Below are 27,646 nucleotides of genomic sequence, written 5' to 3'. Positions count from 1 at the left end.
ATTACTAATAACTAATGACTGGGTGTCATCTTTCCTCCTGCTTTCCAGTTCACAAAGCCTGGTTTTTCGTGCACATTCCCTGCCTCACTGATACAAACAGAACATTTCAGATTCAACTTCTGCAGAATATGCCAACTGTTTTGAAAAATATGCTCTGATTTTGTCAAGTGTGTACAATATTGAAAGTGCTTTTGGGAAGCTCTCTAAACACTGATAAAACAGAGATTCCACATTATATTGTTAGGTGATGAAGGCAAGTTGCAGTACGATGTGTAAATATTCAGACTCTCTCATGAAAAGAAAAAACAAGAAATTATATAAATAGTTGTTTCTATAAAGAAAATTGGAAAGGATACATAAGCAACTATACATAGAATTTATCTCTAGAAGTTGGAAATGATCACTGGATGGATGATTTATAAGAGAGAAAGGGACTTTTCACAGTATCAAATTATATATTTGAACTTTGATACATGTGAATATATTTCTTACCTCAAATTAAATGTTTTTTAAACGAGTCACCTACATGTCAAATCAGTCTTCAGAGTATTTAAAATGAAGCTGTTTCTTTCCTACTGTGTTGATATTAAATTTTTTTTCACACGTTATTTAAAAATTTTTGTTTCATCTCTCACTGAACCAGTTAAGATCCAAGTGTAGAAGTGTAGAAAGTGTGGATGATTTTATTTATTTTTAGACAAAAATAATTCAATAAGGTCAGTTTCTTTGCAAGAATCAGTCACCCAGTGGGGAAAAAATATGCCAAAAGCAATTCTATTTCCCATATCAGGCCACTCACTGCTGTCCTTTCGCCCCGTAGAGGGGGGTCAAAACAGGACCTAAACCTTTGGGGAAATCACAGACGTGTGTTCAAGTTTTTTTTAATTCTCAGCAAGAGTCTTGTCTCCAAGAGACTAATTGAGACATCATGTTGCACCCCGAGACTGGGAAAACCTTGATCTGTGTTATAAATGTAACAAAAACACACTTCATACAGCCTGGCCCATAAGGGGATCAGCCCACAAGCTTGGTGTTATTAGCACCATGCTCTAACCAACTGGGCTAACCAACGACGGGATGATACATACCTTCTTCTTTAGAAGATTGAATGAAAACAAACAAACAAACAAAAAAACCAATTTCTCCAAATATCCAAGAGAGGGAATGCTGAGTTATAAAGGGTGTGTGTGTGTATGTAAGTGGTTTTAAAATTTTACATTCCCACCACCAATAATGGGATGTTCTTTCTACATCTTCATCATTCAAACTTGTTAGGAGTTTTTGTCTGGTTTTTTTTTTTTTTTTTTTTTTTGCTTCTAGCTCAATTGGATGTGAAGTAGTATTTCATTATGGTTTTTGTATTTCTCTAATGACTAAACAGGTTAGGCATCTTTTTCATGTGCTTATTTGCCATTCATGTATTTCTTTCATTGAAATGTTTATGCATGGGTTTTGCCCATTTTTTTTAGTGGCTTGTCTTTTTGTTATTGATTTCTAGGAGTTCTTTAAATAACCTGGATATAAATCCTTTGTCAGTTATATGCATTGTGCATGTTTTCCTTCAGTCTTTTGCTAGCCTTTCCATTTATTAATTATGTCTTTTTATAAGCAGAAGATTTTTTATTATGCAGAAGTTTTAATTATGATATTGTCTGATGTATTTTTTCATATACTTATGCTATTTTTTCTCTTTGAGAAATATTTGCCTACTGCAAGGTCATAAAGAATTTTCCTGTTTTTTCCTGGTACTATATTGTTTTAGCTTTACATTTAGATCTATGACTCATCTTATATTGTTCTGAGTATGACGTGAGATGAGTGTGAGGGTAATTTTTTCCTCCAGCTCTGAGCAGCTCTGAAGCTCTGAGAAAGCTTGAGAAGAGAAAGTAGCCCAGCACCAAACCCCGACCCGTTCGGATATCAAGCTGAAAAGAAGTTTGCAAAAGAGATTGAGAGAAGAGGCACCCAGCAAAGTAGGTGGAAACCAAGAGAATGTGAAGAGTTGAAGGTAGACTTCATTCTTTCACCAAGCACCCACGATGAATCAGACTATGGTGCACATGCTAAATATAGAAAGGGAAACACCGAGGCTAGACCTCAGCATGAGGGGCCGTGGCTAAGAGCAGTAAGTGGTACAGGGTAGCATCTGGTGAGTAGGGCTAGAGTTAACCCTCAGAAGAAGAAAAAAGTTACTCCAGAGTGTTTGGAGTCAAGAAAGGCAGGGAGTGACTTCCTCACAGAATGGGCTTTATGTCTTCTTTTACCAACCCCCCTGTCCTGACTTGCCTTTACTTCTCTTTCATTTCCCAGCTTTCCAGGGGTGCTCAGTCTCCCTGACTTGCTACTTCCTGATCCTGGTGGCTGCTGTTCAGAGTGGTGAACAGGGTACCGTCGGCAGTGCTAAAGCAGGCTAAGCAGGCACCCCTGGGACTGCGTCCAACTTCCCAGAACCGGAGAGTGTCCTCATCAGGAAGGCTTGGCCAGAACCCTAAAACCCTATGGATGGAAGCTGGAAGTGCCAGAAAGGGACATTTAATTCTGGGAAAAGTTAGTGAGTGAAAGGTTTAGGAGGAAAACTAAAAGACAGACAGAGAAGGACAAAGATTAAGTGACAGGAAGAAAACTAGAGACAGCAAGAAACAGCATAAAAGACAGAAATAGACAGAGCCTCAGGGAGACAGAGAGATTAAGAAGATAATGGAGGAGAGACAGGGAAAGTCTGAAAAGAGGGAAATTTTACAGTCAGAGAGAGAGAGAGAAAGTGACTTTATAAAGGGACACAGAGACCAAAAATGAGAGACAGAAATAGAGCAGTGGAGGTAACTAAGGGCAGATCAAGCTAAAGAAGAGTAGAGAAACACTGACTGAGAGACAGGGACAGAGACATAGACTCAGAGAAATAAACAGAAACAGACTAGGATACAGAGAGAGACAGGAATGAAGAAACAGGAGGGGACAGAAAGACAATTAGAAACAGAGACAAAATAGACAGGATGAGACTGGCGGAAGGGCACATAGTGAGAGAATCAGTGAGAAGCAGAGACAGGTCAGGGTCTGAGGTCCAGAGAGAAACCTGCAGCAAGGTGCCCATCTCAGGAACTGAACAGAGTTTGATGGAGAAGCTGATTTGCAGGGGCGAGGCGGAGGGGGGGAGCTGAGCACAAAGAACCACATTTCTTCGACATTTGACATTTAAATGACACTATTCACAATTAGAATAACCATCCACTTATATTTACATAACTCCCTGTCTGAAACAAAGCACTTTTAGTTGGGAATGAGGATGTTTGCAGAAACAAATCAGTTCTGTGTAGAACAGGTGCTGAATCTCAATTTTTGAGAATTTCCTCTTCCAAAACACGCTTGCTTTCTCTTGTTCAATAAATGTCTAACCCAGGAATAAGGTGGCCACACAGGAAGTGGTGAGAGTGTGGGGCTTAGACCCCACTCCTAACCTGGCTCTCCTTTGCCAGCTGGAGCCAGGTCTGCAGCTGCTGGAAGATGTTCTGTGGAGAGGTGGGGAGAATTTGGAAAGTCAGACCCCAGCACTAGAAGAGATCAGGAACATGCAAATTAGTATGCAAACAACAATGCAAATCACCCAGAGCTTTTTCTCTCTTACCTGGCGTGCTAGGAGGAGGCTGGGAGGATCTGAGGGCCTCTCAGGTGCCATGTCCAAGCAATGAGAGGCATTAGGGATGAGAAGGGCTGCCTCTGAGGGTCCCAAAGCCTGTGTTACACTTAGCACATGCCAGGGGTCTGTGTCACCTGGAAAGAAAGGAGAGAATGGTGGGTTGAGCTGGAGCTAGGTAGACACTTAGGAGTAAGGTTCTGATGGCATGCTCACCATTAACAAACAGCACTTGGGTGGCCCCTGGGGTCTGGCCACCATAGTAGGAGTTCGTCTGGGCCACAGCCTTGGCTATGGATGAAGTGGAAAGCCCAAACACCTGCTCACATAGGTCTAGCTGGGAAGGCAGTGCTGGGAGCTGTGAGAAAGGGCATCCAGGGTCCTCACATGTGACATCTGTGGGGAGAGGTATCCATAAGTGTGGGATATATAGCCAGCCCCCTACCTCTTTAATAGTCATTGACAGAACTCTCCCCAGTGATGACCAAGACAGCTCCAGACCTTCAACGAGTTCACAGTCCCCTCAGAGACACACTCACTCCCAGACAATGATGGCCTAGAATGATCAGGGTTATGATGGAAGAGGGCTTGAGGTGGGGGTGGAGGAACCCAGAGGGAGCATAATGGGCTCAGGGACAGCATTCTGTAAGGGTAAGAACTTAAGGGGAGAGGAGTGGGTATAGCTCAGTGGTAGAGCACATGGTTAGCATGCAAAAAGTCCTGGGTTCAATCCTATTGAAAAAAATGATTAATAAAACCAATTAATAGAAGAAAGACCTGAAGGAATTAGCAGGTTTGAGGCAAACAGAGAGAGAGAGCCCAGAGTGCTTAAGGCACAAATTAGATCATGTCTCCCCTGCTTAAAATCCATAGCTTCCCTGTGCTTTTAGGGTAAATCTAACTTCGCAGCCTCATATTAATTTATTCCTTCCTTCACCATTTATTTGAGCACCTATCTTGTACTCAGATATATGTTGAACAATATACTGGGAATACAGTGCAACAAAAACAGCCCAGGCTCTGCTGTCCAGGACTCACAGTCCAGAGAGGGAGATAGGCAATAAAGAGTGTGGTGATGAGACCATGGAAAACGCTAAGAAGAAGAATACAAAACTGATGAGGTGGAGGCAGGAAGGTGGACTTATCTTGAGAGATCAGGTAAGGCTTCCTGAGAAGCGGGCACTTTGTGTTGAGAATTGAAGATGAGTAAACTGTATGCAGAGGAGAAGATAAGCATCCAAGCAAAGTTCCTGAGGTATTAAGAAGATTGGTATATCAGGGGGTCAAAATAGTAGAGCCTTATAATAATAAGAGCAAGCATTTATGGAGCACTTACTGTATACAAGCATTATTCTTAGCATGTTACATATATTATCTCTCTTAACCCTCAAACAACCTTATGAGAGAAACACTGTTGTTATTCTTATTTTACAGATGTAGAAACTAAGGCATAGAGAGGTTAAGTCACTCGCCGAAGTTTGCCCAGGATCACATAGCTACGAAATGAAGTTAGAATTTGAATCTTCAAAATTTCTGCTTTAAACCATATCTCCACTGCTTTCAGGGGATATGGGAAATTTTTTTAAGTTAACTCTGGGGAATGGTAGCCAGATTTAGCAAAGAAAAATACAGGATGCACAGTCAAATTTGAATTTCAGATAAACAGAAAAGCATTTTTTTTTAGTGTAAGTATGTCCCATGGAATACTGGGGACATGGTTATACTAAAAAAAATGTTGTTTATCTGAAATTCAAATTTCAATGGGCATTCTGTATTTTATTACCCCAGGGTCACTGAGGAGCTGTGGAAAAGTTTTGAATAGAGGAAGGACAAGGTCATATTTATAAAGGTCTCTCTGGACCCTGTGAGGAAGTTGCTCTGTATGCGTGAAGGTTTAGAGATCAGAGAAGAAGCTGGGTCAGGGATCCAGGCAGGAGAGCGTGAGGGCCTCCACCAGGATGGCAGAGGTGGGAAGAGAAAAGGATTGGGTGAACTTCAGAGTTGTCCAGAAGAAAGAGTGGGCAAAACTCAGTGGTTGACAGCCTATGTGGATGATGGGAAGGAGGCATGAAAAGCACTGATAAGGGTTTCTAGCCTGGCAACTGGAGAGGGTAGACCCATTCCTGGGACAGGGACACAAATGAAGAGCAGATTGAAGGGCCGATCACTCCTGTTGAGGACCAAGCATGTGAGTGAGAAGGTTTGTGAGGACCACACATACACGCACACTCTAGTATGGCTGTCCCGCCTCCAGTCCCACACCTGCAGGGTAAACAAGACCCAGTTGTCCTATGAAAATGAAAATGAGTCCAGACCCCCTGTGAGATGGCTTGTTGGGGCATAGCACAGAATGTATGTTTTGGGGGTGAGGGTTGGGCCAGTCACTCACAGTAGCCGAACTCAGTACAGGTCTGATACAACCACTGCCGGTCACCCACGCCGGACACTTGGGGTTCTGTGACTCTCAACTGTGTCACTGTCTCTGCTCGAGAAAAGCTTAAACACCTCTGGCCCAGGCTGCGTGTGACAACCTAGGGGACAATATACGTATATACATACATATATATGTATATATACGTATACATACATACATTCCACCCCTTCCCCCAGCAAGCCAGGGCCTGGAGGAATAGGTCCCTACAGGTCAAAGGACAGAAGTCAGAAGAGTGAGTTCCTGAGTTCTCCTGGGAGTCAGTGGTCAGTGGTGGTGGGGACCTGGGTCCCTGTAGATTAGAGATTAAGGTACTAGATGACTAGAACCTTCTTACCTGTGAGATCTTGGGCAAGTAATAGTATCTTGGATCTCAGTTTCCTCATCTGTGAATAGGGATAATAGTAGTGCCTACCTCCTAGAATTATTGTGAGAATTCAATGAAATAATAAATGTGAAGCATGCCGCACAGCACTTGGTGCAGACAGCGCTGGAAAAGTGACAGCTAGGATGTTACTGTGGATTCCAAGGCTGGCGGGTCCCAGTCTCTAGGAGAACTATGCCACCAGGACTAGTGTTTTTCATTCACTCTACAAATACTAATTAAGCGCTTGCTGTGTGTGACAGACTCTGTTGCAGGCCCCAGGAAGAGGACAGAACAAAGTAGGCAAACCGGATAACCAGCATAGTCGCCAATGTTTGCATACTGTGTGCCAGACTCCCTGCTGAGAGTTTTCCGTGACCCTACGAGGTCCCTGTGAGATGTCATTTTACAGATGAGGAAACTAAGACTCAGAAACGGCTTACGCGTGCCCAAGATCACACAGCGGAGGTGGAACAGGGACTCTTGTCTGCTGACTCCTGGCGGTGCTCAGGGGTGCTCACCTGCACTGCCCGACGAAGTCCGCGGTAGGGCGCAGCGGGGCTGCTGCAGTTGTCCCTGTCCCCGAGGAGGAGTCCGCAGAGCTGTCGCACACTCAGCGGCGCTCCCACCTGCCCATCGTACTGCACCGCGCCTCCCACCAGCGCCTGCAGCGTCCCCAGAAGCTCCGCCTGGTCCTCAGAGCGGCCCAGGGATCCACAGGCGCCCAGCTCCGCCCGCAGCGCTGCCTGAGCCGCCCCGCCCGAGCGCAGACGCCGCTTCACCTCTGCGAAGGCTGCGGACGCCGCCGCCCGGCACTGCGGGGAGCGGAGAGGCTGGGTCAGCGAAGACTCGGACCCGGGCCCCAGACTACCCCTTTCCATGACCTGCATCCTCCCTGGGCTCCTCGCTTTTCCCAAGTCGGATTCACCGGCTGGGCTGTAGAACTCTGCTCTCGCCCCGGGACGTCCCCCCAGGCCCCGCCCCACGCGGAGCCTCAGCCTACTGAGAGGGTCGTCCCTCCTCTGGCCACGCCCATTCAGCCCCGCCCCGTTGGGCTCCTCCCTTCTAGGAACCAGGATCCATCCTCAGCTCCTGCCTTCTTCCTAAATCCGCCCACCTCTCCGGGTCCCAAGTCCCTCATACGCCGCCACCTTGCAGGCTTCACCCTTTCCCCCTACCCGCATCCTCAAGGCCTCCTATCTCTTCCTATACCCCTCGGACTGGCGCCCACCTCCTACCTCAAGGGATCCACCAATCGCAGTGTTCATTAGGCTTCTGGACACCACCTATAGTCCGACCGCAGTAGAATATTAAGTGACTCCACTACTGAGGCCCTCTTCCCCCTGGACCCGTCTCCCGCCATCCTTACGTTATTATATTCGGAGAAATCCAGCACGGCCCGCACCGGGGCGGAAGAGGCGACCGAAGCGAAAATGAGATGGGGAAACTGAGGGAGGAGAAGTTATCAACCTGGGGGCTAGGGACTGGGATCCCATGTCTTCCTGCCCCTGTGACACTTACTCATTGTGTGGTCTTAAGCAAGTCCCTACCCTCTATACACTGGACTCTTGTGAAGGCAGATTGTAGAAAGCTCTTCTAGGGGAAAGAACGGTGTGGGAGGAGGGAGTGTGGTGGGCAGATATTCCTATTATCTGAGTTGAGGACCCCTGAGTTCCCTCCCTCCAGCCTTCCCAAGAGGAGTCCTGGGACCTTCAGCCGGGCCCAGGCAGCCAGGGAGCCGGCATAGGAGCCTCCGAAGCAGATCCAGGGGCTGGAGGAGGAGACGTTGAAGAGGCGGGAGAGTGTGAGGCGGGCAGAGATCACATCGGCCAGCCTATGGTCAGAGGGAAGACTGAGTCAGTCCTCATGGCTGGAAATCCCCGAAGATTCCCCCATTGTATAGAAGGGGATCCCGAGACAAGAATAGAGGGAGTCTGGCCAGAAACTAAGACTATTTTTTTCATGAAATATTTCTGAGGGCTCCCCATACCCACATACTCATTTCTGCATGAGTGCCTAGGTCAAGGGAGACCCATCTGGAAAGCCTCCACCCTTCTCTTCCAGACTAGATGGGAGAGGAAAACTTCCAAGGCAGTGTAGGTGGAAACCTAAACTATAGGAGGGATTGGAGAGAGTCAAGAAGAGCTACTTAGGAAGAGAGGACCTAGGCTGAATAGGTTAGACTTTATTGGGGGAGGGGGAGACATATTTAGAAAAAGAGATAGAGATATTGGGGGTATGTCTAACATGCTCTTTTTTTATCCCAAATGCTCTCTCTCCTCCCTAACATTTCCGAAACTGTTTGCAGTTAGTGCCATCCTACTGCAGTTAGAAACCCATTTTGCTTGTGAAAATACTAAGAGACAGAGAGGAACATAGAGGCAAAGAAATGTAGACAAATACACAGAGAGATGGAGACAAGAGTGAGACAGAGAAAGGGAAAGCGACTGATTACAGACAGATACAGAGAGATACACCAAGTAGGAAAGGGAGAGATAAGTCCTTTGGGGAACAATAAAACAGGTGAGGTGGGGAAGGAAACAGTAAAGGTTGGTAACTGGAATAGGGTGCACTGAAGGAAGTGAGAGAAGGAGCCATACAAATATCTAGGGGGAGCCCACTCCTTGCAGAGGAAAGAGATCAAAGATTCAAGGCACCAACGTGCCTATAAGTCTGGAGAGCAGCAAGGACCTCAGTGTAGCTGGAGCCCACAGAGTGTGGGAAAGAGGAGGTGGGAGAGTTAACTAGGGAGCCAGAGCCAATCAGACTTTGTAGCCACTGTAGCCACTGTGTGAGGGATTTGAGCCAAGAGAGTGGTGATCTGGTTTATGATCTAATGATCACTCTGGCTTCATTTGGAGAATAGACTATAGGGGTCAAGGGCAGAAATAGGGAGACCAGTGAGGAGGCTGTGTCATCCAGGTAAGAGATGCTTGTGGTCTGGACCAGTACGCCATAGTGAGACAGCAAGTGATAAGAACATAGTGTAAGAGAAAGAAAAAGCTAAGGAGGGACAGAGACTCAGAGATGGAGAGAGAAATAATTAGAGTGAAAGAAAGAGAAGAGACCATGGAACAAGAGACTCTGCAACTTTGGGCAACAGAGGAGAGAGACACAAATGCAGAGATGCTAAGACACAGACATCCTCAGTCCCATGACCCTAAACACTTTCCCTACTCCGACTCACGCATGGCGGCTGGACAAGAAACGAAGCTGGGCCATGTCCAATCCTCCAGCAGGTATACTCAGGCCATAAAATCTATGTTCCAGGCTTATCACCAGGGCCCCCCAGACTGGGGCCAGGGTTGCAGGGTGCCCTGTGAAGAATATGAAGGAGGGGGTGTGAGATAAATGCAACCCTTGAGTCTCACAGCACTGCAATATGCAACCTCCCTTCCTGGCCCCCACCAGCTTCCCAGCTATGTCTTTCCCCACCCTTGCTTCTTACCTCTCATCACTGAGCCAGGCCCAAGGCTGCCCTCTCCCCCCAGGTGCAGGAATACAGGTCCATCCTGGCTGGCCCGATGTTGGTCGTTGACCCAATACCGCTAGGAGGTGGGATGGGGAAGAAAAAATGGGGTTGTGAGAGTTCTGTCCTATTCTTTATTCCCTGTTCATTCCAGTCTCTCTCTCTAATGGATCTTTATGTACTTAGTATTGTCTGAAATAGGCTTATTTACTTATGTGTTCATTTTTCTCCTGTTTGTCTCCTTATCTAGAAGATAAGATCTACAAGAGCAGATATTTTTGCCAACTTTCACTTTTATATCCCCAAGGTCAAGGATAGTGGCTGGCACATGGTAAGTAGTTGCTATATACTGAAATAAAAATTGTAGAATAAGTAACAAGTGCAGAGGCATTCAGGAATAGGACCTATGTGAAATGACCTTTTGAGACTGATAGAGTTGGCATGAAAAATTATTAATTTTATCATTCATTCAATAGATATCTTCAAGTGCCTATTGTGAGCCAGGTCTGGTTCCAAAGCTGGTCCAAATTTATGGTCCATATTGAGACCCAGTGATGGGTTTAGTGTTTCATTTGAAGGACAGGGAGAAGGGGGTATTGAGGGGCAGCGAGAGAGTGAGAGTGAATGACAGAGAAAAGGAAAAACTGAAGGACAGGACCTGAGGGATGAAAAAAGTGGGAGGCTAGGAAAGAGAAGGGAGACTAGGGGATAAAGGGCAAATCCAAGAAACAGAGGGGTTAGACTAAAGGGCCACAAGGGATGAGACTGTGGGGCAGAGAGCTGGGGAGACAGAGGTGTAGAGGCAGGAACAGAAAGCAGAGACTGAAGGGCAGAGTAGGGAGACTGAGGAGGGGGCTAGGTAGGCAGTTGACACCCCTCTCCTGGCCTCACCTGCAGGAAGAATCGTCTGTCAGATGCATTGAAGGGGTCCAGTGGCTGCTCCAGCCACCCTTCTTTTGGGAAGGCCACAGGACTCGGGCCCAGGCTCAGGCCCAGTCCAGAGCGCTCCTGAAACTGCTGAATGTGCTCACCTAGGCGCCTAAGGAGGGAGGCTGTGGGACACGGAGGGGAAGGAGTCAGGCCAGGCCTCGTTAGGAGCCCCGCCTGACCCTAATGAGCCTCCTACCTGGAGCTGAGGACCCCCAGAGGGAAGCCAGGAGCAGAGGACCCAGCCATAGGATACGTCTGATGGTCATGCTCTCCAGTCCTCTGTGCAAGGGCTCTCAGTCACTGAGAACTTTATCTAATGTCCCCTGGGCTGGCCTTTAAATTTATAGTCTTTCATCAGGAACTCAGATTTCTTTTCAGATACCTGTCTTGGGACAGGTCAGGCTTCTGTAGGAACCAGTGAAGCGGGGCAGGGACGCCAGAGTCTGTGCATAGAGGTCTGCTGATGTGGCCCCTGGATATCCAATTACTTCTCTGGCTGCTTCTGATTTTTCCCTCTCTTACCCCTTAATCTCCCTTCCCTCTGGTCCTCAGTCTCCCTTCTCCATCCTTTAATCTGTACCTCTCTCTGCTTCAGGAATTTCTTTTGCCCCCTTACTCCCAGCCTTCCTCTCTCTGCCCCTCCGCATATCTTCAGTCCCCCTCAGTTGTCCCAATACTCAGACTCTCTCTCTTTGTTTCTCAGCCTCCCCTCTCAATCTCCCTTTCAATCTTCTACTTCAGTCTCTCTCTCTGAAAGATATCTCTACTCAAAGGCCAGAAAGGTCTTCTGTGATCATCTTTTTAAAATTTATCAAACCTGTAGGTCTCCTTTATTCTTTACTCTTCTTCATAGCACTTACCACTATTAGAAATATTATACATATTTTACTTACATGATTCATCATCTGTTTCCCAGACTAGAAAGGAAGCACCATGGGGCTCTTGATTTTCATCTCTTCCGTTCATTGTTAAATGCCTGGTTGCTACAACAGTGTACACAGTAGACAATCAATAAATGTTTGTTGTGTGAATGAATAATCCATCAACCAATGTTGCTGGTTTTACTCTAAAACGTTATCCAGAATCTGACGTCTTCTTACCACCTCCAGTGCTATCACCTTCTTCTGAGCCACCTTCATCTCTGACTTGGACTATCACAGAAGCCTCTTAGCTTTATCTCTATTTTCAAAATGGACATTTTTTTACTTCTGGATAATGCACCCTTTTATTTAATGGTTAAAGCAGATGTTCAAGGTATGTTTGATAGGCCACAAGTCATTCTGGCTAGCATAAAGTTCAAGGCAAATAATGTATAAGCCAGAACAATTTCCCCATACCTCACTACATGAACATTTCTTCCATCAGGTGGTGCATGCCTACTCCTTTCACTTTTCAGGGAGTGGGTTTCAGTGATTTAATGCAGCAGTGATCAAACCAGGGTAATCCCACTCTTGAGGACACAGGAGGACCTTCAAAAGTGCAAGAAGCCAGTCAGCCTCAGGTGATCAGTTTTCTAGTCATCAACCACCATATGGATTTTATCTAAAACTGACCTGTCTGAGAATATTTCTGATATCAAGATGTGCATTTCTCAATGACCTTTTTTTCATACTCCAAAAGAAACACTTTCCTCTCACTCTTCTCAAATCTGACCAAGGATTATCAACTCAAAGTGCAACAAGCTCCAGTCTCCAACACAGGAATAAATGGAAAGGCTGGGAAATGGTTAAGATAATTAAACTATTGTGATAGCTAGGTAATTAACTTTTAGCAAGTCAGGATGCTTTCAATTATTTGCTTTAAATAAATTAAGGGAGAATCTAGTCATCAAATATATTAGAATCCGAAATATATGTGATTCTTTTTTTTGCAAACAACTCAGAAAGTGTTAAGTAACCGTGATACACTTGTATAGCAAAACCTGATCTATTTTCATTTTATTTTATATTAAAACACATTTTCTCAGTAGTCATAAACTAGGCATAAAATTAATACTGAAACTTGACTTATCATGGCAACACGCACATTTATCCATGATTATATGAATTAATTTTAAAAGACCAAAATCATTTAGATAAGCATTCCATTATTTTTACCTTTAATTTACTCCTTAGTTTCTAATTCATTGTATTTCTGCTGTTATGATTATTTGTGTATAAATAATATTTTAAATGATAATTCAGTACAGAGAAACTAGTAAAAACTAGAATCTTATGTCCTCCCACAAAGTAACTGTAGTGTTCATATATATTGTTTTTTGTTACAGTAAAGTAAGATATAGGAACTGTAAAATAATTTCAGGTATAAAATTATTTGATATTATGATGTCTTTTTGGGAAAGTGAAGTTCAAGAAGAAAAAATAACATAAGATTAAAGGCTATAAAGAATTACTTGTTCATACATTTATTTTTCATAAATAGTGATCATATCAGATTATTCAAAATTTGTGATCAATATATTCGAGTGATGCAGCAGTTTCATTTTTAAGTTATCAATGATTATAATACAAAGAAAAGCAACTGCTTAATCTTAGAATAAAAATAAATTAGTTTTCAAAAAATGTGCCTGGGGTCCATAGTTCTAAGATTTGGGGGAAGGCTATGCTATGAATAACAAAATTTGCAGGTTGAAGCCTCAGCTTAGCTAAGGATAAAATGACCAACTTCTGTTCATTCTTCACCATTTGTTTGTATCTCATTTTTATTGGAAACAGCCTCCAAACCCAATGTTAAGAAGTCCTGCTCAGACCAGGTATTCCAACACATCCTTTTCTCCATCGCTTGGAAGTCTACATAGTTGCTGAGGCATCTCAGACCAAGGGCTTGGCGGCCAGCTGAGGGGTACACTTTTTGTCTTCAGAATAGAAATCAAAGAATTTGAAAGTGGCCTGAGAATCTAGAGCTTTCACAGGTGCCAATGTCACTCCAGAATTGGTCGGGATCCCTCTTTCCTCTTGAAATGACCTTGACCTACATGGCCACAAAACTCCAGCTGAGTGGGACGCAGAGTTGCTGGGAAATTGTCCAGGAGGAAGAGCTGCCTGTCCTGGATCTCACATCTGCACCTGCTAAACCGGCTTTTCGCATCTGCAAAGAATTGCATGCCAAACTTGCTAAATTTGAGAATCTTTTGACTGCGTTGTGGGGCGGGGGCCTGGGTAGGTGCAGTGACTGAGTGCCAGGAACCTGAGGTGCGCCCAGATAGGAAGAGATGCGAAAGGAGCCTAACTGTGAAGGAAGTCCTTGGAATCCTTCCTGGAGCTAGAGAAATGGGAACTAGGAGGGAAAGTCCTTTTTGGCCAACAGACATCTCAGAGTTATTTGAAGAGCATCTTCCTCCATCATCCCCCCTCCGTCCACCCCCCCCACCCCAATTAGGAGGTGAATTGATTTCTTTTGAAAATAACTTTCTGGAAAGAAGAAAAATTGAAGCTTCTGATGTCATTTGATAAACACCTGGAGGATTCTCGTGCTCAAAGACTATATTTAGCAGAAAGGACTTTCTGTGCACCTTTTCATCATTCATTAAATTAAGTTACTGAGAACCTGCCACTCTGTGTGGGCACCAGGGGTACCAGAGGAATGAAGACAGCAGTTTTCACCCTCAGGAGGAGAAAAGAAACAGGCAGTTAATTATCATAAAATGGCAAATCCAAGCAGCAAATATTCACACTGCTGGACGTTCTCGGTGGAGCACAGAAAATGGGCATCTCCCAGTCCTTAGAAACCCACAAGGCAGATCTGCAGAGATTTCCTTCTTTCCTGGTCTGAAGAGGAGCTGGGACCAAATCCACCAGCTATTCCTGCTGGAGGGTCTATTTCATAATCTGTCTATTTGGAAGTTAAACTGAAAACCTTCTTCCAGATCCTTTCTGTGGTAGAAAGAAGGAAGACTCTTGTGAATGTTCCTCTGTGTTTTCTCAGGGCAGAGTCGTCAAGTTTGAGAAAGTCTTGTTTTCTACCTGAGCAGTGAAGTTTGTTTCATCTGGAGACCAAGTTTTCGCCTTATCTTTTTCTTTTTGCTGGAGTTCAGAAAGGGGAAATGGAGCATGAAGAAAAACTTGAAGAAACAATGTTACTTGGTCGTAGTTAAAATTGGCTAAACAAAAAAGTCTCCTTTGAAAAAAGAAGAAAGACTTCCTCGTTTAAAAAAATTCGTTCTCTCTATCTACGAGCTTTTTTGTTTGTTTTAAAGTATTTATTTTATTTTAATTTTTTGTTGGTGGGGAGTGTAGGTTTATTTATTTACTTTTTTTTTTTTTTTTGATAGAGGTGCTGGCGATTGAACCTAGACCCTTGTGAATGCTAGACATGCACTCTACCACTGACCTATATCCTGCCCCCCAGTCTGTTTGTTTTGTTATTGTTTTTTTCCACGTGTAGGTGACATCATACAGTATTTTTCTTTCTCTGTCTGACTTATTTCACTTAGCAGAATGCCCTCAAGTTCCATCCATGTTGTCATAAATGGCAAGACTTCATTCTTTCTTATGGCTGTATATAATATTACACCATATATCACGTTTTCTGTATTATGTATATACACTTTACATATATATTGCACTATATATCTCTATCTATATCTCATTTTCTATATCCATTCATCCACTGATGGACACCTAGGTTGTTTCCATGTCTTGGCTAGAGTAAATAATGCTGCAATGAACATAGGGGTGCAAACATCTTTTCGACTTAGTGTTTTCATTTTCTTGGATAAATACCTAGAAGTGGGATTGCTGAATCATATGGTAATTCTGTTTTTAACCTTCTGATGAACTTCCGTACTGTTTTGCATGGTGGCTGCATCAATTTGTATTCCTACCAACTGTGTACAAGTGTTCCCTTTTCTCCACATCCTCAGCAACACTTGTTATTTCCTGTCTTTTTGATAATAGCTATTTTAATAGGTGTGAGGTTATATCTCATTTTGGTTTTGACTTGAATTTTCCTGATGACTAGGGATGTTGAGCATCTTTTCATGTATCTGTTGGCCATACTTATGTCTTCTTTGGAAAAATGTGTGGTCAGATCCTCTGCCCATTGCAAAATGGGATTGTTTGATTTTTCACTATTGAGTTGCATGGATTCTTTTTATATTTTACATATTGGCCCCTTATCAGATATATAGTTTGCAAATATTTTTTTCCCATTCCATACGTCACTTTCTTATTTTGTTGATGGTTTCCTTTGCTGTGCAGAAGATTTTCAGTTTGATGTAGTCTCACTTGTTTATTTTTGTTTTTGTTTCTTTTCCTTTTGGTGACAGATTCAAAAAAAGTCATCACCAAGACCTATGTCAAGAAGCTTATTATTTATGTTTTCTTCTAGGATTTGTATGGTTTTAGGTCTTACATTCAAATCTCTAATTATTTTGAGTTAATTTTTTTGTATAGTGTAAGGCAGTGGTCTACTTACATTCTTTTGCATGTGGCTGTCTGGCTTCCTCACCATTTACTGAAGAGATTCTATTGTATATTCTTGCCTGCTTTGTCATAAGTTAGTTGACCATTTACATGCAGATTTGTCCCTAAGATCTCTATTCTGTTTCATTGATGTACGTATCTGTTTTTCTGCCAATACCATACTATTTTAATTACTATAGCTTAGGGTTAGAGTTTGAAATCAGGAAGCATGATGCCTCCACCTTTATTTTTCTTTCTCACGATTGCTTTTGTTATTTGGGGTGTTTCATGGTTGCATACAAATTTTAGGATGGCTTGTTCTATTTCTGTGGAAAAAGCCATTGAAGTTTTGATAGGGATTGAATTGAATCTGTAGATTGATTTGGGTAGTATGGATATTTTTAAACAATATTAATTCTTCTAATCCATGAACACAGAATATCTTTCCATTTATTTATGTCTTCTACAATTTCTTTTTATTAATTTCTTATAGTTTTCAATATACAGATCTTTCACCGCCTTGGTTAAATTCATTCCTAGGAATTTTATTTTTTGATACAATTGTAAATGAGATTGTTTTCTTAATTTCTCTTTCTGATAGCTTGTTATTAGTGTAAAGAAATGCAACTGATTTTTGTGTATTGATTTGGTATCCTGTAATTTTACATTATTTATTTATTAGTTGTAACAATTTTTTGATGGAGTCTTCAGGGTTTTCTATATGTAATATCTCTATATATTTCTATATATAATATTATGTCATCTACAAATGGTGACAGTTTTATTTTTTCCTTTCCAATTTTGATGATTTTATTTCTTTTTCTTGTCTAATTACTCTAGCTGGGACTCCCAATACTATGTTGAATAAAAGTGGGGAGAGTGGACATTGCTGTCTTGTTCCTGATCTTAAATGAAAAGCTTTCAGCTTTTTATCAATGAGTATGATTTTAGCTGTGAGCTTGTCATATGTGGCCTTTATTATGTTGAGGTATGTTTCCTCTATATCCATTTTATCATAAACGGATGTTGAATTTGTCAAATGGTTTTGCTGAATCTATTGAGATGATCTTATGATTTTTTTATCCTCAATTTTGTTAATGTGGTGTATCACACTGACTGATTTGCAGATGTTGAACCAGCATTGCATCCCTAGACTAAATCCCACTTGATTATGGTGTATGATCCCTTTGATGCATTTGGTTTGTTAATATTTTGTTGAGAACTTTTGCATCTATGTTTACCTGGGATACTTGCCTGTGATTTTTTTTGTTTGTTTGTTTCTGTGGCATCCTTCTCTTGGTTTGGTATTAGGGTAATGCTGGCCTGGTAAAATGTGTTTAGAAGAGTTTCCCCCTCTACAACTTTTTGGACGAGTTTGAGGACTGATCTTAATTCTTCTTTGAATGTTGGGAAGAATTTATCGGTGAAGCCTTCTGTCTCCAGACCTTTGTTGAGAGGTTTTTAATTATTGATTCAATCTTGGTAGTAATAGGTCTATTCAGATTTTCCGTTTCATCACGATTCAGTCTTGATAGGTTGTAGGTTTCTCAGAATCTATTTCTTCTAGGTTGTCCAATTTGTTGGAATAGCATTTGGTGTTAAACAGGCATAAGAATATGAAATTTTTACTATTTCATGTGAAGAGCCATACATGCAGGGTAGTTGGTTAGCTCAATTGGTTGGAGTGTAGTGCTAATAATGCCAAGGTCATGGGTTTGATCCCTTTATGGGCCAGTGGAGACCCTTCTGGCCTTTCTGAATTTACTGATTTTCATGGCTTCTTATTAGATAATATAAATTAAGTTGTCATTTTTAAATGTTCCAAATATCTTCTACTTTTGTCATACCTGTCTATCTATGCTTCCATTGTGGCCTTCATTGAACATATCTTTGATTTGGATGAAGTAAAATATACCAATATTTTGCTTTACAGTTTATGCCTTTAAGTTATTTTTAAGTTCTTTTCTATCCTTTAGGGCATAAAGATATTTTTCTACATGTATTTCTATTAATTCTTATCTGTCACTCTCTCATAAGTATATTTTATAAATTCTATGGATGATTTTACTTTATGCTAAGAATCACAATAATAGAGGCAATCAAAGGAAAAATAAACAAGTGGTACTACACCAAACTAAAAACCTTTTGCACAGCAAAGGAAACCATCAACAATATGAAAAGGGAGAAAATATTTCCAAACTGTTTATCTGATAAGGGGTTAATATCCAAAATATATAAAGAACTCATACAACTAAATAGCAAAAAACCAAACAATCCCATTTTATAATAGGAAGAGGATCTAATGGACATTTTCCCAAAGAAGGCATACAGATGGCCAATAGGTACAGGAAAAGATGCTCAACATCACTAGTCATAAGGGAAATGCAAATCAAAACCAAAATGAAGTATAACCTCACATCTGTTAGAATGGCTATTATCAAAAAGACAAGAAATAACAAGTGTTGTTGAGGATGTGAAGAAAAGGGAACACTTGTACATTGTTGGTAGGAATACAAATTAATGCAGCCATCACGGAATGTCCCTCAGAAAGTTTAAAACAGAACTACCATATGATCCAGCAATTTCACTTCTGGGTAATTATCCAAGAAAAAAAGAACACTAAGTCAAAAAGATGTGTGTACCCTTATGTTCACTGCAACATTGTTTACAATAGCCAAGGCATGGAAACAACCTAAGTGTCCATCAATGGATGAATATATGATGAAAATAAGACATGAGGATGTAAGATACAGCATGGTGAGCATAGTTAATAATACTGTATTGCATATTTGAAAGTTGCTAAGAGAATAGATCTTAAAATTCTCAACCCAAGGAGAAAAATGTAACAATGTATGGTGATGGATGTTAACTAGACTTACTGTAGTGATCATTTTGCAATATGTACAAATATTGAATCATTACCTTTTATACCTGAAACTAATATAATGTCATATGTCAATTATACCTCAATAAAAATATTGACCAAAAAAGAATCACAATAATAGAATAATACAGAAACTCTTGTTTATATCAATGATTGGGTACTCCTTTCTCTGATATGACCTTTCTTGCACTCATTCCTCCCAATTCAACTCTGACCCAAGCTCTGACAGGCCTGGACTTCCCTCAATATGCAAAGGCAAGAATCTCTCAGACTATGTCTTTGTTCACTAGTACAGAGTATATAAGAGACCAGAAACAGAACTCAAAGCTGGATGAACCAATGAAGTGAACGACACTTTCATTTCTCCTTGTTTTATCAGGCAGTGGAGGACATTGGTTTGTTTGTTTATGTTTTTAACTTAGTAAACATTGTGTATTGCCAATAAGGGCTGGAATCCTTCTATATCAATGATTTGAAGCTTGAAGAGAGTTTTCCTTGAACCTTCTGAAGTTGTATGGTACAGCTGACACAACCCTCTCATTTCATCTCATATTATCATATGGGATACATATGAACATAGGAAGGGCCAACTTGATCAGCCTCAGATTTTGGTATCTGCAGGGCTTCCTGGAACCAATCCCTGCAGATGAGATACAAAGGGATGGTTATTTATTTTGATGGCTCACTGTAGGTGTTTTAGGGTGTTTATAAATTAATTCTGTTTTAAAACCTACTTCAGGATTTAATTTCATCTCTGGTTCCAGAAGCCTTCACAGACTTTCAACACAGCTCCCCAAATACTTATCTGGAACTTGCTTTAATGAATTCTTAAACAATCCACTACCTTATCCCTGTAGTGTCTGACAGGGTCTCACTGACTTGGTATATTATATGCACTTGACTCAGTGCATAGCATATGATACATCATCAGGAAAGAAATTTCATTAGTGGGTAGTTAGAACTCTTGATCAAAATACTTCCTTATTAAAACCAGTGTCGTGTTCAAATTCCAAACTCCATATATTTGCATTAGGGTTTTCCAAACTTACTTCAAGAAGAACTTGTCTTAATATTAACTATCCTCTGGTTCTAGACCTGAAGCTCTTACCTGGACAGTCAGATTCAATGGGTTTGGAATGGGGCTTATATTCAGCAGACAAAACAATGTTCTCTAAAGAGTGATAAAACATATGGATACTATCTTTGTAGAGTTGTGAGACATGGTTCATGGGTCTGCATTCTCCCCACTTCTATTACTCTACTTTCTTTCCTCTTTGATTTTTCTTTCTAGATCTAAAAGAAGTGTCATCTTTTGAGCATAAGTAGTGACAAAATGAGTTGGGTCTGGAAATGTGAGTGTGTATTCCTGTAGCATCACATGCTTTTTTGAGGTCATAGTATTCCTCATTTTAAAGCAAGTCCATAAGATCAGGAATGGTTCAGTGGTTCCTTAACCTCTGGTTATAATGTGTGTCACAAACAAATGATTAGATAATAATTTTTGAAAATGAATTTTCAATATATATATATATTGTTTTACCAAGAAGCATTACAGGGATTCATTTCCTTTCTTTAACACCTGGACCCATATTTCATGGGTTAAAAACTATTCATAATTTTCTAGGGACTAGCAAATATAATTAATTTTACTACTGTAATACTTGACTTGTAGACTTCTACGCCCACCACCGGGATGGCCGAGTGGTTAAGGCGTTGGACTTAAGATCCAATGGACGCATGTCCGCGTGGGTTCGAACCCCACTCCCGGTAGAGGGTTTCTTTACCGTGTATTTTACCTGAAAATGAAAATTCATTGAGCAAAGTTGGGAAATATTCCGGCATACAGTTGGCTTTGAATCTTTTTTTTAACCAATCTGACAGACTGTCTGTAATCGGTGGATTTAGATAATTTACATACCATGTAAATATGGACTTATTTCTATCAAAATGTATTGTTTTATTATTTGTTTTTTAAGTGTTCCTTTCGTTCTTCGTTCATTTCTTTTTAACTCTTTCTTCCTGTATTTGAAATACATGAGCATTTTATATGATTTGACTTTATCCCCAGCATTACCTTCATTTATCGCCTTCATAAAAGCGAAATTCCTCTCTGGATTTATTTCCTTTAGCAAAACAGGTTCTAATGTAGGTCTTTTTCTAAAAATGAAGTAGCAGCAAAAGTGAACTTTTGAAAAGTGGGGGATAGCTTCACTTCATTATCTTGGGAAAGTACTTGGCCACTATCTCGTCAAATATTTTTTCTGACAAATATATTAATCAACAACTCTTCAGTACTCTTTTTTAATCTTTTTTTTTTTTTTAACTGAGTTGTCTCAACTTGGGTAGTTTCTAGACCTACCTTCAAGTTTATCCCTTCTTTTCTGAGCTTTACAGAGTCTACTAGTTAGCTTATTAAAGGGTTTTTTTTTTTTTATCTGTTACTATGAGTGCGTTTTTGTTTTGTTTTTTGTTTGTTTTTTTGGAGGGGTTATTCGTTTTATTTATTTATTTTTAATGGAGGTACCGGGGATTGATGCTCTACCACTGAGCTATACCCTCCTCTCACCTATGAGTGTGTTTTAAAAAACATTTAGCATACTTATTTGACTTTTAGTTTCCAACAATCTATTGAAATGTCTCATCTGTTCATGTATGTGGGTAACCTGTGGACCTAGTATTTTGGGTTGGTATCCAAAGTGGAAGTCTTATGGGACTGAGCCCTTAACCTGTGAGATCTGATGCTATTTCCACATAGATGGTGTCTGAATTGAGTTAAACTATAGGGCACCCAGCTAGTGGTAAAGTGTTCTGTATAACTAGTAAAGGAGACTGACAGGAGGAAAAACAGTTTTTTTCTAATACACCTCTCAGCCCCAAATTCACCCCTTTAGACTGCTTTTTGAAATGGGATCCGGGCCTTTTAAATATTTATTTTCTTCTGCCAGCTGGCACTGAAATTTTATTAGTAGAGGGTGCAGGAGGACATGGTAGGGGAAAAAGAGTTTTGCTTTCTGGTTCTAGGAGCTCCTTCAGCCCTCAGAGTCTCCAGTGTCCAGCTCCATTCTACTGACTTTCACAATAGTAGGGAAAAGAAATTGGCTATTCATTGTTCCATTCACAAATACTTATTGAACATCACATCATCATATGTGGTAAATAGTCCAGGATGCAAAAAAGAATTAAGACCAGTTGTGGGGATCATACAAGATAAAAAACAGAGGTTTCCAGTAATGGCTGGAGCTCTTATTGCAAACTCTCAAATGGTAAAGTCATAGATTAAAGACAAAATATCTAATGAATGCAAAGAAAATCACTGATAATCTCGTTGCATATGAGACAAGCATTGTCATCAGATGAGAATTCTGAATTGCTTGGTGTCCAAGTAATAGTTTTTGGTGCTTCAGTCATGCCATGTGTGGAATGATTTTTTTCATGCAACATTTTGCATAGTCCATCCAGTTTCCCCCTCTCTTGTTTTAAAACTCCCATTGCTTACCACCTTCAGAAACCACATCTATAAACAGCAGGCTCTTAGTTTGCCACATCATATAACAATTGAACAACAACAGGTTTTGTCAAGGATAAATTCCCCAAACTGTGTTTAATGAAATGAGGGTTAACACTTTTCAAAATTATAAAGCCTGCAGAGAGAGACCCACGAAATTGCAAGCCAGGAACTTCTGTTTACTAAGCAGGCTCTTTAACCAGCCAAACCACAGAATCCTCTCGAATAGAAAAAGAAAAGCAAGTAAAGAAATACAGTATGAGAAAATTTTCATTTTTACCCACTAGGAATTGCTTTTTACTTTAAAAAAGAATACTCATATTTTTTAAAGTAAAAAATGTAAATTCTTTGGACTGTGACACTGCCATGGAGTCTGCTCAAAAGAACCATATTCCTGGCAAACTGATCACACATCACTGATATTACTAAATCAATAATCACAAGATGTGAGAGTTAACAAATAATATCATAAAACAAGTTAATTTTTCTAGCTGCCATATTTTAAGAAGTAGAAATAAACAAGTAGAATGAATAATATTTGGGGTTAATGTTTTAACCCTAAATATTATCGTTTCAACATGTAATCAAGAAAAAAATTAATGAAATACTTCATTCTCTTTTTTTTTTGAATTACATTTTAGAAATATGCTAATGGTTATCGTTTTGGACACAGCACATCTACAACATTCTGGGGTAAAGGAAAAAATTCTCTCTTCACAATATAATCTCTGTAGATTGTTTGGTGGGGAGATAGGAGTTTCCAACATGCAGATGTTTGGAAAAGCCTAAGTTTCCTCCTTCAGGTGCAAGAGTGATTTGATTATTATATCAGAAGTCTTTTTGTTTGTTTGAGGGGGAGGTTGAAACTGACTTCTTTCTAAAACAAGCCACCACCACCACCACCAAAAATTAAGAAAAAAGTATTCAATGAAACTTACATGTTGATAAAAGAGAGAACCAATTCAAAAATCTTGAGAGTAGAAAAGGCCTGTATTTCGGTTGGTTAAAGCCTAGTGGAATAATACTGGAGTTGTGAGTGGCGCCATATAAAAGCTCTATTTTTTTTTTTTTTTTCTTCAACGGGGAAGTTTCCTGTTGGTGTCAGCTGGAAAAAGTGGTTAATAAAATACAACGTTCTAGTTCAGTGCTACTTAAAGTATGGTCGGTGGAACAGCAACAGAAGCATCACTTTGCTAAGAATTCATGGGCTGCACCCTAGAACCAATATGGAATCTCGGGGTGGGGGTGAGTCTAGAAACCTGGGCTTAACGCTCCTTCCTAGCGATTCTCCTGCTAAAATTTGAGAAACCTTTGCATCAGGAAGTTCCAAATCGTTAAGACAATTCTTCCCTCCTCACCTGGCTTCCCTTTTAATTTGCTAATAGCCCAGCAGACAGTGTATCAAACGAAGTCTAGATAAGTGGTGGCAGGTTCATTCTTTTTATTCTCAGAACCCTTTCAGCACACATCGTCTAGAGTCAATAAACTTCTGTAAGATAAATACATGAATACCCATAAATGAAAGTCTCCTTTGCTTGTTTGTGTTCCTTTTCCCAGATTCACCTTGATTTCCTTGCCAGGTTCCTCCACTCCTCCCCAAGAGTCTGAAGCCACGCCCAGAAACACCTGGAAAGGAGATCCAGCTGTTTCAAGAGACACCTCCCCCCTCAACTTGCTAATTTCCTTGTTTCTCTTTTTACCCTCGCCCTCTTCTTGTAGGTTTAACTTTTGTGTAGGATCCCTTACAAGTCTAAACAGTTTCGTAGTCTCAGTCTTTAGAGGTGAGGCTTTTTGTGTCTAGCTTCTTACATTTAGTATGATGTTTTCAAGGCTCGCTCATGTTGTAGCATGTATCAGAAATTCATTCTTTTTTATGGCCAAATAATATTCTGTATTTAAGTTTTAAAGTTGTGTTTTCAAAGATCTTTCAACTCCCCTTCTCAGTATCAGTAAAAGAAACGAGATAAAAAGGACTTTTCAGAAGAGAGGTGCTTTGAGTATCCGTTCAGACTTAATAGACAGCCAAAATTGACTAAGAATTTACGTTTTGTGGGGGAGGGTATAACTTAAGTGGTAGAGCGCATGTTCACCAAGCACGAGGTCCTGGTTTCAATTCCCAGTACCGCCTCCAAATATAAATAAATAAATAAACCTAATTACCTCCCTCTCATCAAACAAACAATTCTATGTTGTTAAAATTGGTAATAGAATCACCCCCCCAAAAAGGAAGGGGAACTCGAGCCAGCCAGGAGTCGAACCTAGAATCTTCTGATCCGTAGTCAGACGCGTTATCCATTGCGCCACTGGCCCCCTCTTCTTTAGAGCTGTATTATTCATTATTCACTAGAATCATTGAGAAAACTGTTGCTTCATTGTACTGACAATTTAGTTGAACAAGAAAATCTGTGGATTCTGGTAAATCTGATTATCTTCGGGGTCAGTTTGTGTGTACATTCCTTAAAATATTTATATTTATGAAAGAATTTTCTGCCTTGGAGCATCATGTGATAGAATGACTGTAGTTAGCATTTTTTCATTTATGTGCATGCTAGTTTCTATTGTTACTGCTTGTGAACGCTTTATTAATTTATTCAGACTGCTCATTTGTCCATTCATCAAGCCATTTCATTTTTCTTATGTCCTTAGATACTGATGCTGTGTATGCATCAATAATTAGTGATCCGTTTAATTTTCAGTTTTGATATAGTGAAAGAGAAGGTAGAATAAAACACATTCTTGAGGTATTATATGTTTTCCATCTCACTCTCCAAAGAGCCAAAACTCTTTACAGAGGAAAAAATTTCAGACTATGCGGCAAAAGACATTCTGAAGCACCCACTCTTCCAAATTAGGTGAAGGTAAACACTTTAAGAACCAAACTCATATAGGAACTATGAAGTTCAGAGTTAATATAATTATAAAATTTAAGTATACCTGTCATCATTACATAAATTGGCTAGCTATATTGAAGGGCTCAATGTAGGCGAAATATGCACGTGGAAATACAAAAGTAAGTGAGGGTGGTCCTTTAAGAGAGAGAAATACAGCAGTTTGGGTTCGAGTGCAGCCGCAGTGCCCGCAGACTTTCTCTGGTTTTTTCCCCATTAGATTTACTGCCTTGGCCCAAGTTGTGTATCTCCCTTTGCCCCAGTTTCTTCATTTCTACAGTACAATGTTTTGAATAGTCCTTGGAGCTCGCTGGCGCTCTCTCCCTCTCTCTCTCTCTCTCTCTCTCACACACACACACACAAATGGATATTTATGATCCTAGACCTATAAGGTTCCCGCCAGCCCGTTTTTTGTTTGTTTGTTTTAAAATACCGGAGAACTCTTTAAGGAAGCTGCCTGCATTTCTATTATCAGAATGGTGAATTTTATTACAGATTTTTAAAAACAAAATTTCCTGTTTCTCTTTGTCATTGGAATCTGCCGCTGTGTTTAGATTGAACACACTCAATACAAAACAAGCAGCTGTTTTAAGAATTCACTAAGTCTCCGACTACCCGCGTAGTGCGGACAGACTGTAGCTAGTGGGGCTGAAGTAAGCACCGCCCCTGCGCTCAAAGGATTCACAAGAGCCCAACCAGTTTGGAAGAGAATGTAAGAGCCGAAGTACTTTATTACGAGAAGCTGCCTCCTAACTTCTCAGTTTCTCAGCTTGTGGAATAAGATGAGGAGCTAGAGTCCACAGTAAGAGAGTTACCTTGTTTGGGAACGCACTGGCATACGCTGTGAGCAGGATTTGAACCTGCGCGGGGAAACCCCATTGGATTTCGAGTCCAACGCCTTAACCACTCGGCCATCACAGCTTAGTTCCCAGCTCTCTTTAAGCCTTGAAAAGCACATCCGCACAGGGCCCTGATTAATAATCCTAACTATTCTGGCCACTCTTGTTTATTTGACATGTTTACTTCCAACAGTATGCAAAAGGAGATCACTCCCTAAGCCCCTTCATCAGATCTCTCCACTCAGCTCCTTCCCAGCCTCATCCAACTGGTTCCCATTCTGCTAGGCTCCAGGCTGCGAAGTCTCACCTCTTTGAGAAAAGGCAAGATTCCAGCATCACAATAATCCTTGATTTTCAAAAAGTTTCTACCGTCTTCATGGATTGCCTGGTTTTGCTTCATACTTGGCAGAGAATGAAGTAAGGGTTGCGTTCAGCGTGTTTGCAATTCTACTCATTTGTGTTCCCCACAGACAAATATACCATGCCTTGCTGCTATGGAGGACAATTTGGCAGGATCTATCAACGTTTCAAACGCATATACTCTTTGTACAGCATTTCCACAAATGTAAAAGAGACTTGAACACATGAGAGATTATATTGTGTTCAAGCTTATTCTCTGCAGTATTAATTGTAAGACTGAGACAAACCTAATTAGTCACAGTTATTTAATTAGATAAATTATGGCATAACTACGTAATGGAGTGCTATGTGTATTTCAAACAAAATGATAAAGATCACTATGTACATACATACAATATAAAATAAAAGCAAAGTTCACATCAGTCTCTATAGAATACTACTATTGGAGATATATTTGTGTTAGATTATATATGCATTTGACAACAAACAAACAAACAAACAAAACCTCTCAAGAATAATCAGTAAGCTCATGACAACAGTACCCAGTTGAGGGGCAGGAGACTAAGGCGATGGAATTATCTGGGAACAGGAGGGAGATTACTGCATGTCACTTTAGACTTTAGATACTACCTATTAAAAATTAAATAAAAGGTCAAGAAAACGCTATAAACGAGGAAGTGGAGGAGAAAAAATTTCTTCCAGAGCTCTCTTCTAGAATGGTGAGTAGAGTTCTTTATGGAACTCAGCAGTACTCTAAAGGAGGCCACACCTGGAGCCCCAGAAGAAGCTGATCGAGTCTGGGAGACTTTTCTGCTACAGATGGGGTCCAAGATAAGGGGCCCTCAGGGTCGGTTTCTGGTGAAGTCTCTTTTGGTAGAAATCCAAATTCCAAAGAGAGCAACCATTTCCTCTCCCCTTCTTCTAATACTTTTCCCGGGGACCC

At 40.8% G+C, this 27,646-nt stretch overlaps 1 protein-coding gene and 3 non-coding genes across 4 annotated transcripts in view; 1 reads left to right on the top strand and 3 right to left on the bottom strand.

The window, feature by feature from the left end:
- Window positions 1–3,117: 3,117 nt before the first annotated feature.
- The window catches only part of PRSS16 (serine protease 16), a 45,580-nt gene continuing 21,051 nt past the window's right edge, over window positions 3,118–27,646 (bottom strand). The window contains exons 2-13 of the mRNA XM_064476032.1: window positions 11,719–11,808; window positions 10,787–10,947; window positions 9,875–9,974; window positions 9,614–9,743; window positions 8,137–8,260; window positions 7,796–7,873; window positions 7,665–7,712; window positions 6,948–7,241; window positions 6,021–6,162; window positions 3,848–4,027; window positions 3,623–3,768; window positions 3,118–3,506 (exon numbers count right to left, since the gene is read on the bottom strand). Coding sequence (XP_064332102.1) covers window positions 3,438–3,506; window positions 3,623–3,768; window positions 3,848–4,027; window positions 6,021–6,162; window positions 6,948–7,241; window positions 7,665–7,712; window positions 7,796–7,873; window positions 8,137–8,260; window positions 9,614–9,743; window positions 9,875–9,974; window positions 10,787–10,947; window positions 11,719–11,791 — 1,545 coding nt within the window. The 5' untranslated portion in view covers window positions 11,792–11,808 and the 3' untranslated portion in view covers window positions 3,118–3,437. The remainder of the gene's footprint in view (window positions 3,507–3,622; window positions 3,769–3,847; window positions 4,028–6,020; window positions 6,163–6,947; window positions 7,242–7,664; window positions 7,713–7,795; window positions 7,874–8,136; window positions 8,261–9,613; window positions 9,744–9,874; window positions 9,975–10,786; window positions 10,948–11,718; window positions 11,809–27,646) is intronic.
- On the top strand, window positions 20,799–20,881 carry TRNAL-UAA (transfer RNA leucine (anticodon UAA)). The gene has a single exon. It is a non-coding gene; the product is annotated as a tRNA-Leu (tRNA).
- On the bottom strand, window positions 24,854–24,926 carry TRNAR-ACG (transfer RNA arginine (anticodon ACG)). Its single transcript has one exon. It is a non-coding gene; the product is annotated as a tRNA-Arg (tRNA).
- TRNAS-CGA (transfer RNA serine (anticodon CGA)) lies at window positions 26,344–26,425 on the bottom strand. Its single transcript has one exon. It is a non-coding gene; the product is annotated as a tRNA-Ser (tRNA).

Source organism: Camelus dromedarius, chromosome 19, assembly GCF_036321535.1.
Source record: "Camelus dromedarius isolate mCamDro1 chromosome 19, mCamDro1.pat, whole genome shotgun sequence".
In the NCBI taxonomy this organism is placed as follows: Eukaryota; Metazoa; Chordata; class Mammalia; order Artiodactyla; family Camelidae; genus Camelus; species Camelus dromedarius.
Note: the sequence above shows the minus strand (reverse complement) of the source record. Positions and strands in the feature narration are given on the sequence as shown.